This window comes from Medicago sativa, chromosome 8 (genome assembly GCF_051527215.1).
Source record: "Medicago sativa cultivar Bolivia chromosome 8, Bolivia_mono, whole genome shotgun sequence".
Classification (NCBI taxonomy): Eukaryota; Viridiplantae; Streptophyta; class Magnoliopsida; order Fabales; family Fabaceae; genus Medicago; species Medicago sativa.
The window spans coordinates 93,234,257-93,249,414 of record NC_140756.1 but is presented as its reverse complement, the minus strand read 5'-3'; the positions used below and the strand labels follow the sequence as shown (position 1 = coordinate 93,249,414).

General features: G+C 33.5%; 1 protein-coding gene across 2 annotated transcripts; it reads left to right on the top strand.

The window, feature by feature from the left end:
• Positions 1 to 7,899: 7,899 nt before the first annotated feature.
• On the top strand, positions 7,900 to 15,158 carry LOC146903460 (hyperosmolality-gated Ca2+ permeable channel 1.2-like). Of its 2 annotated transcripts, none has more exons than XM_085733922.1 (12): positions 7,900 to 7,997; positions 8,765 to 9,114; positions 9,211 to 9,366; positions 9,870 to 10,005; positions 10,629 to 10,730; positions 11,015 to 11,131; positions 11,217 to 11,297; positions 11,780 to 12,120; positions 12,214 to 12,459; positions 12,956 to 13,280; positions 13,396 to 13,629; positions 14,358 to 15,158. In XM_085733922.1, exons 2-12 carry the CDS (start codon positions 8,801 to 8,803, stop codon positions 14,628 to 14,630), a joined length of 2,325 nt encoding a protein of 774 aa, XP_085590048.1. In that variant the 5' UTR covers positions 7,900 to 7,997; positions 8,765 to 8,800; the 3' UTR covers positions 14,631 to 15,158. The 2 variants fall into 2 exon arrangements, with proteins under 2 accessions (XP_085590048.1, XP_085590049.1); XM_085733923.1 differs by having other exon boundaries at positions 7,900 to 8,325.

Sequence of the window (15,158 nt, the reverse complement as noted above, 5' to 3'; positions counted from 1 at the left end):
TCTGGGTTGAGATCGCATGAATAAGGGGAGAACATGACTTCAGAACCGTATAACGTTAAAGTCGAGAAGGAGAGGAAAAGAGATTAATTGCCTTTTAAAATGTCTGTTTGGTATAGGATATGCATTAGTGGAAGCGATATTATAACACTAAAACAGCTACTGGTCAAGTGGTCAAAGCGCTTGGATGGAGGCAATGGATTGCGAGTTCAACTCCCGGCAAAGACATTTTTCAGAAAGATTTTTTAAACCTCTCAAAAAAGGCAGGATTAGGGTTAATTAAAGTGGGGGACCTCTCAAAAAAGGCAGGATTAGGGTTAATTAAAGTGGGGGACACGAAGGTAATTGTGATATTTGAATTAGGTTTAGGGTTTTCATATTAGGCATGCATTGTGAACCTTCGTATTATATATTAAGATTGCACTTGTGAAGTAGACTGGAATTTTTCTATTAGGTCTATTTTCGACTAAAATATAATTTGTTTAGTTGTGAAGATTCTCTCAATTTTCTGGATAATAAATATCACAAATATTTTTAATATTAGTAACACACATTATTAGGAACAAAGGACCCCCGAAAAATATCACAAATTTCTTGGCACATTATTAGGAACAAAGAGTCCATTTTTTATTTGGGAGGGTGTAAATAGAAAGTTTTGTTTTATATGGGGTATATATAACAAATTGCATCAATAGCATCAAAAGGGCCAAAACAATAACAGACTTCAGCCCAGTCTTTAATGTCAATGTTTTGGGCCTGTCTTTAGGTATATTTTACTATATAGACCCCCCAAAATCCAGTTCTTGCTATATACACCCGCAAGGATAAAAAAAATTAAGGGCCCCCTACAGGCATGGGCCCTAGGCCGTCGCACTCCCGGCCTATGCCTAGGGCCGGCCCTGTCTAAATTGAGTTGTTATGAAAATGCATATGGGTGAAGCTACAATTGATAGGGTGTGAAATACAACGGTCCGTAACAGTGGGTCAAACCGAGAGTTACAGGGAGAGAAGGTTTCATTTTAGGCCCTCAATATCTCTTAGGCCCCCTAATATTTCTTTTTTATCCCTATTCTATTCATCCAAAAGATATCTCCCGTAGCATTTCGGGACCTATGTTCCGGAGGTAGTTTTTTAGATTTTAAGCAACGACGATACGAACCATGGGTTCTGGTTCTGTAATTATCTCCCATATGTATTTTTTTATTTTTCTTAAGATTATAAGAGAAAGCCACATAGAACACAAGCTACTTGGAAAAGCATTAATTAGAGCATTGCAACTCTTTATTCTTGGCATTCTTCGGTCAGCAATACATAATCAACTAATAACTAGTATTTTATTCACTTCAACAAAATTAAATTAAGCATCTGTGTCTTTATTATCATTCCAGATGGTTATTTTCAAGGGATAAATTCCTTCATATACGGTGTTGACATTCAATCTATACAGTGCTTTGGTGTTTTATAGAGGATATCTATTGGATATATTATTGTTGCTCATGTGATGGAAACACACCTCCGGGATTTATCTCCCGGAACAAAGTAGAATGGGAATTGGGGGGGGGGGGGGGGTCCAAGAGATTTTAAGGGGGCTTAGAAAGTAACGTTCCAAGGGAGAAATGTTGTTGGTCCGGGTCCAAAAACAATTGTTTTACAAGTTTTTCGTCGATTTGGATTTTATAATCCGAACACCCCAAAAAATGGGGTGTGTTTTTTGTTTGTTTTTCGGATTATAGAATCCGAACATCACTTAAACAACTCTTTTGTGCCAATAATTCAAAGGAAAATTATTTGGATTAAGGATCATAGTAATCATCCTAACTCATATCCTTTTGTTCCCATCGTCCCAGTCAAAAATTTGGTTTTCGAACTACTTGGTTAGATTGCTCCAAAACTTTCCTAGAAAATCAGAAGAAAAAGAAAATCAAGGATCAGGAACCTTCAAAATTTCATCGCTTAGACTCATTTTTCATTGTTTTTTATTTTTCATATCCTCAAAAAAATCCGAAAAAATTTGCATTAGTTTTGTTTTATTTTTAGAATTTTTTGATGGTATTTATGTGTATATTTTTTTTCATTTTATTTGATATGTTTTATCAATTTTTTACTTTGTTTTTTAAAACGAAATTCATGACTGCTGAAATGAAAGGGAATCCGATTGTAACTTATATATAAGGGTATTTTGGATTCTACAATCCGAACACATCCTAACTGTGTTTTGATTGTAGACTCCAAAATCCCTAGACATTTTGGTTAAAACAAATTGACAAAAAAAAATATACATTGATTTTTTTTTTTATAAGGAGAAGTACATTGATTAATCATTTGGAATTATCATTTAAGGCTCCATAACAATTCTATATTTGCGATAATGGTCACGGTCTGTTACCTGCTTTGATAAAATGTCTCTAATAAAAAAAACATCATTGATGGAAATGGAAAAGATAAAACCCCAAGTGGCAAGTAGTAGGGTAGAGCATATGCATTGTTCTTTTTGATATTAAAAGGACTGTCTACTATTTTGGGCAATGACATCCAATTTTCTGCTCCACAAGACAACAACTTTCCCACTCCATTTGTATTCTAGTGCCCACATTGATAATTGACTATTTGACTATATGTTTACTTGTATTGGAGCCCACTCACGTTTTAAATATCAAAACAATTGGGTCAATCAACACCAGAAACATAAAGAGGGATCAATTTTTTTTTTGAGGGAATAAAGAGGGATCAATTGTATTGTATTGTTCACTCAAATTTCATAACCACATGAACGTTATCCGTGATCACCTCGTTGTGATATTTGATCAAGACAACAACATTTGACGTCTTAACCGTTGCGATAATATATTAATTTTCTATAAACGTTTTTTATGCCAAAATATGACTGTACGTGAATATAATGTAAGATCTTTTTAGCATATGTGGAAGAATAAGTACAAGCAACTCCTTACACTTGGTAATCATATTACTGATCTAAAGTACATATATGCTTTTTAATGAATAATCTATTACGAATAATTTGGTTGAAACTTGATCCCCTTTGGTGAAGTCCCTCGACCAAACTATAAAGCGTATGGGATGTGGGAGCATGGTCTCTGCATCCATATTGTATCTTGCGTTTGCTTAGTGGACATCAAACTTACTTCAGTCTAAGAAAATAAAAACAAACAAATGTAATCGTGATGGATCAAGTTTTCGGTCATTTTTTAAGTGCTGAAGTAGTTCTTGATGGTCAATAACATATTGTGCATGAGCAAGATATGCCTAATGAAGGTGATGCAAGTGCTGAAACGAAGTCATTTCTAAGAATTCAAAGCCCAATGTTAATCATGACATCAAAATAAAATTCTTTGGTTTTTGGAACGTCGAGATTATCTCAATTGAGGATATTGGAGCTAAAGATGAATTATTTTGGTTACATTCATACCATTAAGGTAAAATTTGAAAAAACACAAAAAACTATATCTTGAAAGAAGGATGGTGGGGTTTAGCATGGGAAAGGATATTTGTTTCCCACCATGGGAAAGTTATTTTTGACAGTTAGATTAAAGTAAGGAACATAGTTTTATCATAGACTCTCTGCACCATATTTTTTTTTCTTTCACCTTCGTCACTCATCCACCACCACAAGCTTTTGCGGATCAGTCAACCATGGCTACCATTCCAACAACATTTTTTTTAACAATACCATTCCAACAATTTGAATCACATAAATCTCACAAACAACTTAGTGTATTTTTCTTAACTATTTTTTTTACTTCAATTTTTAGTGCCAAATGGGTCATTATTTTTCTATAAATTGAAGATTAGTTTTGGTTTGTGTTCATAAATGAAATTCATACTTTACAATTTCCAGATTCTTTAACAATTTGTACAACGTAAAACTACATACTGCAATCTTAAAAGTGCATCCCCTTCCCCCTTAAACACAGACTTCCACTTCTTATTGTTGAGGTGGGTTTATTTGGAGTTGGAAGATGAAGAAATACCCAAACTTTGTTCATAAAAATACCCAGATCTGGTTCTGAATAATTTTATTTTTGATGTTTTTTTAAAAAAAACGATTTAAATAAATCAGTAAATAATATTAGTTTGAATAAGTCTTATTTTAGAAACAGTTGGGAAAAAAACTGCCGTAAATTGCAATCTCATGGAGTTTTTTTTTTTTTTTTGAGGGAACAATCTCGTTGAGGTTGAAGACAATGTTTGAAAAAGAAAGATATGGTGCGGATAGAGTATGATAAAGATATGTTCTTTACTTAATCTAATGGACAAAAACAACTTTCCCATGGTGGGAAACAACTATCATTTCCCATGCTCTGAAAGGATGGCACTACAATCTCAAGCTAAGGGTGGTCGTAAATTTGTTTAAATTGAAACCTTGCAGTTGTTTCTACGAGTTTCAAATTTTCTTTGAGAGGATGTGAGTTTCAAATCTTCGTTGCTATTTTGTCTAAAAATAAAACTAAAAGATAACAGTAATGAATTTCTTTCTTCTAGCAATCCTTATTTATTAATTTTGTTATGTCTGCAGCCAGCGGCAAAGCTCCCAAAAAATTTATGCAAGGGCCAACTATAAAGAAGAATTTTTTTATTTAAACAAACATATTAAATTTAAGGATTAAATATATTTTTAGTCCCATAAATTATAATTTTTTAGTTTTAGTCCTTAAAAAAATTATCCAATTTTTGTCTAAGTTTTTTAAAATTTTACAACAACTCTATCCTAAAATTTTGGCTCTAAATTTGCAACATATATGTTTTTCATTTCTCTCTCTAATAACCTTGAATATTTTTCAAAGTAAAAATTTAATAGATATCTTAATCCTTATCCTTATTATTTATTAATTTTATCAGGTCTGCAACAACTTAACTTATTGTTTTTGTAGATTTGTACACTTATTTAATACATTTACAAACACAATACCCTAATTTCCATGTAAACTCGGCTACCCTAAATAATTTGTTAGGAACCATGAACTGCATTAATTTTTGATGTTTAACTATAAAAGTAATAAATAAAATTGACCCGTGCAACAATATAATTTGTATTCTTTTTATCTTTTTTCTTTATAATTTTTTTATTATCATTTGAATGTAATATCGTATCTCTAATAATCTAATTTGCGTTTATTGATCGACCCATGATCTTACGGGTTAAAGATTATTTATTGGTCTCTATTATAGTCGAGAAAACCCGTGCGTCGCACGGGTCAAAAGTCTAGTTTCACATAATCACATTTACTATATATATTACGAAATATTATTTATTATTTTTATAATAAACTAATTGGACATCTCTCTCTCCTCCTTATCAAAACATTAGATTTTATCTTTTTTTCTTCTTCTTTGTGATCTAATAAAAAAAGTGATTTAAGGTCAATTTTAACACATTATTACTAGTCTGAATTATTTTTGACTTTTTTGTTTAGTTAAATAAGTATTTCACATATTTTTGGTCTTTTTTTTTGGGATTTTATAATCTTAGCATGACTTGTTTTTGATTTTTCGTCTTAATGTGAAGTGTTTTTAATTTTCAGTCTTATTATAGTGTTTGTTTTATTCAGGTTAAAAAAATTAGTTTTAATCAATGACTTTGACATCGTCAATGTTGTAGATTTAAAGAAATGCATATTTTTAGATGTTTGAATATATTCATACTTGTAGGTTTGTGTACTTTGTCATTTTATATTATTAACATGGATGATGCAAATTTGTTCATAAGTTAACCTTTTTTTTTTAACAACTTTTAAAAAAAATCGCGGTGGTCGGGATTTGAACCCGAACCTTGCATATACTTTTTTCACAAGTCCGACCCTTGCATATATTATGCATTGTCTTTACAATTGAACTAAACTCACGAGGAGTAACAATTTCAAATTTATAGTATATTAATATTAATATACTCTATCTCCCTAAAAAAAAATTAATATACTCTATCAATTTGAATGAATAAAAATAGGGAAATGTTAACTTGTGCCCTTAAGGCACAAGTTTAGCAGCCAAATGTAGAAATAATATATTGGAATGCGTGTATTAAATTTAATTTTGATGTTTTAAAGAATTGAATGCACAAAGTTTAATGAAATATTTCTTTTTTTAGATTTCTTAACATATGCCCTAAGGGCACAAGTTAACTGTAACACCCACGTCGTGGCTTTCGATATCCCGCTAGGTGGATACGAAAGGTTCCCGACCTAAGGGGAACGGTTTAAGCCGCAAGGGACCCCCACGACAATAGTAGGAACCGAAACACATCGGAATGAGAGGGATCCGGAGGCCGTGTAGGTATGGGACTACATGGTTGAAGGAAGGCTTATAAGAATTGTTAGGTACTACCCATATCAACAAGATGCATCTTCTTTTCGGGAGCTCAATCCATAGGAACTCCACAGTTAAGCGTGCTTGGCTTGGAGTAGTACTAGGATGGGTGACCTACCGGGAAGTTTCCCGGTAAGCATGTGAGTGAGGACAAAGCATGCTGAAAAGACTCGTGTTGGTTTGTGGGGTTAGTCGGCAATCCTGTAAGCAGTCTGGGATGTTACATGTTAACACTACCCATAAAAATATTATGCTATTAATGTGTCGAGGTTCAAACCTCATGATGTCTGATTTAATAATTTCGCTATTTTTTTTGTAAGTAATCTAGTGGTTCGAGAAATTCACCTTAAAGATGAATAAATGGAGAGTCCGGATTCAAATCCCGAGACCCCTATACATATTACTATGCATTATCCCTTACCTAATGAGTCAAACATGGGGACATAATTTTCGTAAGTAGACATTAAATAGATATAAAAATAATTAGACCGATGAATACTATATTTTATTTTAGAGATTAACCGGTGGAATAAAAAAAGGCCGGACACGATACGTGTGGGGCTCCACGTGGTCTACTCAGACGAAAGAAACGCATTCTACACACACACGGGATACGCGTCTCTATTGTCTATCTGTCACTTGCTCCTCTTTCTGTTCATCGAACCTGATTCCTCACTTCCCATCTCAGCGCGTGCTACAAACTTCTTCAATATCCCATTCCTGCAAACAATCATGAGAAATAGCCGTTAGTTACCATACGCCACATGTCACTTGCCGACAAACTGTTTGTTTGGTTGAGGAGTTCACAATGCCGTTGCTGTTCTTCTTGAATTTTCCTTACAACAACGAACACCAACTATGCTCATTCATTACTCACTTATCCAATCCACATTTATTAACGTTTTACCTTAAATTTTTAATAACAACATCCTTTTCCTTTCAGATTAATACTCCCTCCGTTTTTAAATATAAATAAAATTGACTTTTTAGGTTCATTCATTTAATGATGTATGTGGTTTATAGGCCACATACATTATTAAATGAATGAACCTAAAAAGTGAATTCTGCTTATACTTAGAAACGAAGGGAGTAAGTGTTTGAAGTTTAAACTCTGACCTCTATACATGTGGTGTACAATGTCTCTACGGAAGGAAATAAGATTGCGAAACTACTATTAATTTTTTTATGGTGTCCGAGGTCAAACTCCAAACCTTACATATATTACATTATGCATTATCCTTAAGTTCACGGAGACCGATACTGCTATCGACTAATTTAATGTTGTATTATCCATATTTTAACAAGAAAAAGACAATAAACAATGAAAGAAATATCATAATATAATTAAAAAATGATCCAAAAGTTTTCAAATCAATTTATAAAATATTAAAAATTATAGTATTTGATCAAATAAAAAGGATGCAATGAATAAAAAACAAGTACAATATTAGAATAAACATAAAATATTTAACATTGACATTATTCTTCTTTTTGGATGTTACAAACAATATTTTTCTATTTATTTCCTCTAAAAAACATTATTTTGATTTATAATAACAAAAAAATCACACACACTTTTATAACGATAGCTAAACAAACAAAGTTGTGTAGTACCCACCCAGACCCAGTGGTAGAAAGGATGTGAAGAAGCTGTTAAGCGGTCACCAATAACGTAACAAGTAAGAATCATCACTGTCTTCTTTTCCCCTTTTTCTCTGTCATTCCTTCCATTCTATGAAACCTAATCTCAACCATTATCCATTTTTGTTTCTTTCTTTAACATAACGTACTAGTTTTAGTTCATAGTTGCGTTGGTGTGTACAAGAGGTAAAGCTACAATTAGCGTGACCTCTACGGCGGTGCTTTCATTCACCGCTAAACTCTGTCGGAATCTTCTTCGCTTTCGCACGTTTCTAAGATATCCTTTGATTCATCTTTCCATCTTCATACCCTAATTCCTCCATTTATACATACTTTGAGCTTTTCATCCTCGGCGACAACTTCAAAGTATAAGCTTTTTATTTTTTTTCCAAATTTTTATTTCTTTTGTTGCTTTCTGTCTTATTACTCTTTAGGATGAAATTACATGATAATTCATCTGAATTTTGAATTTTGTATTTCTAGAATGAAAAAAAAAAAAAAATTGAACTTTCTAATTTTGTGACTCAACCCAAATAATAAAGTTTGTTATTTTAAAATAATTTTTTTAATAAATAATTTTCCTGTTAGATGTTTAAAATTTAGGGTAGAATAGAAAATTATAACAGAATTTAAACAGATATGAGAAATCAGTTATATACTGTATATCATTGCTGAAAATAGTATGAAAAAAATTGTTATGCTATAAGATACAAAATTTATTATGTTTTACCAAGAGTTTTGTCCAAAATTAGTTTTTGTTAATCTATATAATTAAGTTTATTAATTTGTTTTAATTGCTTTGCAGGTAAGAGGTGTGTTTTAAGATTAGAAGGAAAAAAAGATGGCTACACTTGGAGATATTTCTCTTGCAGCTGGAATTAATATTTTGAGTGCATTTATCTTCTTTGTGGCATTTGCTATTTTGAGGCTTCAGCCTTTGAATGATAGGGTATACTTCCCAAAATGGTATCTCAAGGGTTTAAGAACAGATCCTGTGCACGGTGGAGCGTTCGTGCGAAAGATTGTCAATTTAGATTGGAGATCATATATTCGGTTTTTGAATTGGATGCCGGCTGCACTTAGAATGCCGGAACCTGAGCTTATTGACCATGCTGGACTGGACTCTGTTGTTTACTTGAGGATTTACTTGTTAGGGTATGATCATCAATCATTATGGACAACGTTTGAATATAATATACCATATTGGAGAATATGATCACTGATGTTTTGTTTTTGTTTCTTTTTGTGCAGACTTAAAATCTTTGTTCCTATAGCATTCCTCGCGTGGGCGGTTCTGGTTCCTGTCAACTGGACAAGCAGTGGGCTAGATAATGCTGGGATAAAAAACATAACTTCCAGTGACATTGATAAGATCTCAATTTCGAATGTCCAGCGTGGATCGGAAAGGTTTAGAGAACTTTCATTCATTGCAATTACAGTTTTGTTGCTGCTTCTTGATGCTGTTTAGTAAATTATCTTCAATTCCTAAGCGCCTACATATAACTAAGTTGAGGCTTGAGGTCTATTGTTCAGCTAGAAGTAACCTTTATTATATCGTAGTTACTTTTCCTTATCAACACATCATAATGCAACATCACTTCTCCATTCAACCCACTTGGGTTGGCCTGGTGGTATTGGCTTGGGACCTGGGAGTGTGCTCCTCCTCGAGGTCTTAGGTTCGATTCTCCGCGGTGCCAATTTGGGTGGGCTAATTTAGCTTATTAAAAAAAAAAAAACATCACTTCTCCATTCCAATACAATTATCAAAATTTGTTTACTTTTTTGTATTATCTCATTTGTTGTAGTTGTACATTGATTATACAAATTATTTCAAGTGTTGTTTTTTTTTTTTTAAATGGTTGTGAAATCTTACACTTTTTTTAATTTTTTTTTTTTACACTCTACCTCAGGTTTTGGTCACACATAGTAGTTGCTTATGCATTTACCTTCTGGACATGCTATACTTTGATGAAGGAGTATGGAAAAGTTGCCGCAATGAGATTGCAATTTCTTGCAACAGAAAAACGCCGTCCTGATCAATTTACGGTAATATTTTGCTCCATCTTTAGTAAGGAGGAGTGCATTTTTCCCCTCTTTTTTTGGCAGTTTGAGATGAAGCATTAAATTCTGATTTTATACTTATTGTGTTAGAGGAGGTATGCTTTTTATTTTAGGAATGTATTGGTGTGGTGACAACGAAGTTTGAACTTATAACTTCATCCAAACTACCAAATTCCCTCACCATTAACCTAACATAGTGATTTAAAGGTGATGCTACTTAGTCATTTTTCTAGGTAGATGTCAATTGTATACTTTCCGCATGTAAAATATGTAGATCACCGGTGTGGATTTGCTAGTAATTAGGCAATCATAATAAGAACACAGCTATTTATATCAATGAGTAAGTCAGCTAAACAATAGAGTGACTACTGTTATGCTGTATTTAGATATATCAAAGTGATATAAGAAAAGATAAAACGACTAACGGAAAGTTAAAAAAACAAGGAAGTAACAAACATAATTTTAACACCGAAGAGCTCTCCAATTTGCCGGTATCGTTCCAATAATCAAGTTTGGGGAAATTGAAATCACAGGTCAAATCGTCATATGTTGAAATTGTGATATTCCTTCATGCATATTTTGCTTATGGAAAATATATTATTTTGAAGGTGCTTGTTAGAAACATTCCACCAGATACTGATGAATCTGTCGGTGAGCTTGTGGAGCACTTCTTTCTGGTCAATCATCCGGATAACTATCTTACTCACCAGGTTGGTTTCTACTGTATACACTATATTACCAGAATATTGTGTTCATTAATCTTCTCATTGATTTTGATATTGGAAATTTAAGACACTTTGGGTGGTAAATACTTTGAAAGTTTTATCTTACTACAATGTTAAGCTTGTTATTTGTCAAATTGATTTTAAGATAATGTTTATGAAACATGGAGTAGATTATTAACTAGATCTATTGCAACAGATTAATTTTGTCCATTTATTTGGGAAGGGAAAAAATAGTGCGTGACAGCATCTTTATTGTGACACTTATGCAGGTTGTTTATAATGCAAACAAATTAGAGAAGTTCGTTAAAAAGAAGAGTAAGTTGCAGAATTGGCTTGTCTATTATCAAAATAAGCTTGAAAGAACTTCAAAAAGACCTGAAATGAAGGTAGTTAAGTTTTAAACTCATGTGCATTCAAATGTAGGTACTATAACAATATTCAAATTTACCTCAATCTCTTATATTTTACCAGACTGGTTTCCTTGGTCTTCATGGAAAGAAAGTAGATGCTATCGATTATTATACCACTGAGATTGACAAGCTGTCAAAAGAAGTAAGTACCATAATTTTTTTTCTGTCAAAAATTTCAGCATGCACTGCATGCATTTTTTTTTTTTGAAGAATTGATCTAATAAAAAATTGCAAAATTATTCTAACATGGGAACTGAATATTAATTTTGAAGAATTGATGTCACAAACTAGGATATGCCAAACTTTAACTAATCTCTATAGTATTGTACATTAATATTATTCTGCTTTTGATGAGTTATCAAATCACATAACTGCTTTGTGACTGCATGCTTTCCTTCGACTATTAATGCATTAAATAGTATTCTGGTGGATCACCTGAACTATGTGCAAATGAATTTTGGAAGACTTTGAGAGATGGTGAAAAAACTTTCTTACCATAATAAAATTTTAAATGGGATAATATCTGCAGAAACTTGGGGCCTTTTTGTGGTTTCATAATCATAACTGTTCCGTCCTCGTAATTTCTCATGACACTGGGATTCAAGTTTATCACCTTTTTTGCAGATAGCTTTGGAGAGAGATAAGGTCACTAATGATCCCAAGTCTACCATGCCTGCTGCATTTGTTTCTTTTAAAAGTCGATGGGGTGCTGCAGTTTGTGCTCAAACCCAACAAACCAGAAATCCAACAATTTGGTTGACTGAGTGGGCTCCAGAGCCACGGGATGTCTATTGGCAAAACTTGGCAATTCCATATGTTTCCCTAACTGTTAGAAGGTTGATCATAGCTGTTGCGTTCTTTTTTCTCACATTTTTTTTCATGATCCCCATTGCAATAGTACAAGGTCTTGCAAGTCTTGATGGAATCCAGAAAGAAGCACCATGGTTGACTCCCCTTGTTAGTGTGTAAGTCTAATCTCAAAGTTGGATCTCTGGAGTTATGATTCTATCCGCATTCATCACTTGATTTTATTTATTTGAATTAACTTTATTGTGCAGCCCTATTGTTAAGTCATTCATTCAAGGTTTTCTACCCGGTATTGTATTGAAGCTTTTTCTTATCTTTCTGCCAACAATATTGATGATGATGTCGAAATTTGAAGGCTTTGGATCTATATCATCGCTTGAGAGAAGATCGGCTTCTCGATATTATCTTTTCTGTTTCGTGAATATATTTCTTGGGAACTTACTTGCTGGGTCAGCATTTCAACAGCTCGACAGTTTCATTCATCAACCAGCCAACGAGTAAGTCATTCAACTTAAGATAGAAGCTTAGTTCTTTTTCCTTTTTGACTTTTTTAATTGGCATCATATTTCCTGTTTCTGGGGTGCATCCTAATGTTCTGCTGCACTAAAAAGTTTGCATGGATATGAAACATTTTGGTAAAGTTGATCTTGTCCATGGTCAGCTTATTAGATTGGGCAAATCATATACTTAAGGGGAATTATTATTACCACTATTGGTTAAGCTTTTTAGCTATTTAAGAACCATGATGTTTTTTTAACAGTTAAAGTGGTTAGACACTTTGCTACAAGCATCTGTCTTATTTATACTGTATTAGTATGATTAAGAATTCTTTATATATTGTTCTCAGATATCCCATAACAATTGGCACTGCAATTCCTTTAAAAGCAAGTTTCTTCATCACCTATATAATGGTTGATGGATGGTCTGGTATAAGCATCTGTCTTATTTATACTGTATTAGTATGATTAAGAATTCTTTATATATTGTTCTCAGATATCCCATAACAATTGGCACTGCAATTCCTTTAAAAGCAAGTTTCTTCATCACCTATATAATGGTTGATGGATGGTCTGGTATAGCTGCTGAAGTTTTGATGTTGAAACCGCTAATCATGTATCACTTGAAGAATTTCTTCTTGGTTAAGACTGAAAAGGACAGGGAAGAGGCCATGAATCCTGGGAGTATTGGTTTCAACACTGGAGAACCTCGCATACAATTGTATTTTTTGCTGGGTCTAGTCTATGCTGCAGTGACACCAACTGTTCTTCCTTTCATAATAATTTTCTTCGGGTTGGCCTATGTTGTGTTCCGCCATCAGGTAATGAGATGTTTGAATTATGTTGTGCATGTCAGGGTCGAGTATGATTGTAGAATTTGGGTCCCCTGTTTATGTTGCCATATACAAGATGAAGACTCATATCTTCCAATTGCAGATAATCAATGTTTATAATCAAGAGTACGAGAGTGGCGCAGCGTTCTGGCCTGATGTCCATTTCCGTGTCATCATTGCACTGTTAGTATCACAGATAGTTCTGATGGGACTCTTGACCACCAAAAAGGCTGCTTCATCAACTCCATTTCTCATTGTGCTCCCCATATTGACGATATGGTTCCATAGATACTGCAAAGGCCGTTTCGAATCTGCATTTGTTAAATTCCCCTTACAGGTAGGTATTCATTTATGGCTGTGGAGTTTGTTGTTTCAATTATTATGTGCTCATTTGTTAGATAACTCTAAAATCATTGAGCTGTCACCATTCATATGGTTATAATTGGCTTCTGTACACCCAAGCTTAGAAACACAACTAATTCTTATGCTTGAACTACATAGTCATTGGCAATAGGATGCACATGCGAGCAACGTAGCATCTCCCTGAAATAATAATAACATCATCATCACATATGGTGAATTGATTGTTGGCTTTAAGAATGTATATACTTCAGTATATAACTCTACTAACTATCACGGGAATAATATTTAAAAGTGGGTCTAGAAGATTTATTTTTTTGACGGTAAAGTAAAATAACTTTGAAGTATAAAATGGATATGTTTCTAAAAGTTGTATGGGTTCAGTGCATAAAATCAGTTATACTTGTGGAAATTTTACAAATTTCTGCTTGTCTCAAATAAAATTTGCTAACCATACAGAAGTTACACACATCCCATTCTGGTGCCAGCCGTGATCATGCACCAATCTAGAAATATGCTCTTATATCTAATTGGCTTGAACATTAAGAAAACACTCCTCTTTTGTCAGCCTGTTTGCCCCATATGTTGTTATCACCAACCCGACTTATATTGTTGGCGTCGATCAATTTTCTTGCTGTTCGAATCTGCAACTCACATTTCCTCTGTCATAGAATTTTTATGTTGCTTTTTTAAATTTGTATACAGGAAGCAATGATGAAAGATACATTAGAACGAGCTACAGAACCGAACCTGAACGTAAAAGGTTACCTTCAGCATGCTTATGTTCATCCAGTTTTTAAGGCTAGCCATGATGATGATGCTGATGAGGAAGACGCAATGAGTCTGAAGTGGGAAACTGAGAGTGCTACTGTACCCACAAAGCGTCAATCACGAAGGAATACACCGTTGCCCAGCAGATTTAGTGGTGCATCATCTCCGTCTATGCTTGACAGCATTAAAAATGATCCAGAGTCATAGATCATTCATGCACCAAGGAATGTCATAATTGACATGACAAACTAGGATGTATGTGAATGTGAGTATATTATATGATGAGCTACAGCAACGGACATGCATGTGGTTCTAGCATTATAAGCAGAGAAAGTTGGGTGGTCTTCTTGTGCAAAAGCGTTTTGGATTTTCTGGTCAGCAGATAGCTTGTAGAGATATGAAGACAAATATTCTTTCATAATGTTTCAGATTTTGTTAATAGTGAGTTTGTTTCGTTAGTAGATGAACATGTTTTTCTAGTTTGTAGCACCTAGCATTTAGAGATTTGCATTACACCACGGGATACTGTAAATTATCCAAAAATTGATTATGACTCTAGGTTGTGTATATTTTTTTTTTTTTTTTTTCTGTTACCTTGTGCTTTTCCTTTGAGATCTAGCTCTGTTTGTACACATTTGTAACAAACAAGAGGTTCTCCGCCAAATATTCACGTTACTTTTGTCAAAATACTCACACCAAATGTGATGTATAATGAATTTATAACAGGTTTCTCTC

Excerpts from the sequence above, each read along its gene's own strand:
- LOC146903460 (XM_085733922.1), top strand. The coding sequence starts at position 8,801 with ATGGCTACACTTGGAGATATTTCTCTTGCAGCTGGAATTAATATTTTG. Across the intron at positions 11,298-11,779 it reads TTGACAAGCTGTCAAAAGAA|ATAGCTTTGGAGAGAGATAA; the intron begins GTAAGTACCATA and ends CCTTTTTTGCAG. Across the intron at positions 13,281-13,395 it reads ATGTTGTGTTCCGCCATCAG|ATAATCAATGTTTATAATCA; the intron begins GTAATGAGATGT and ends TTCCAATTGCAG.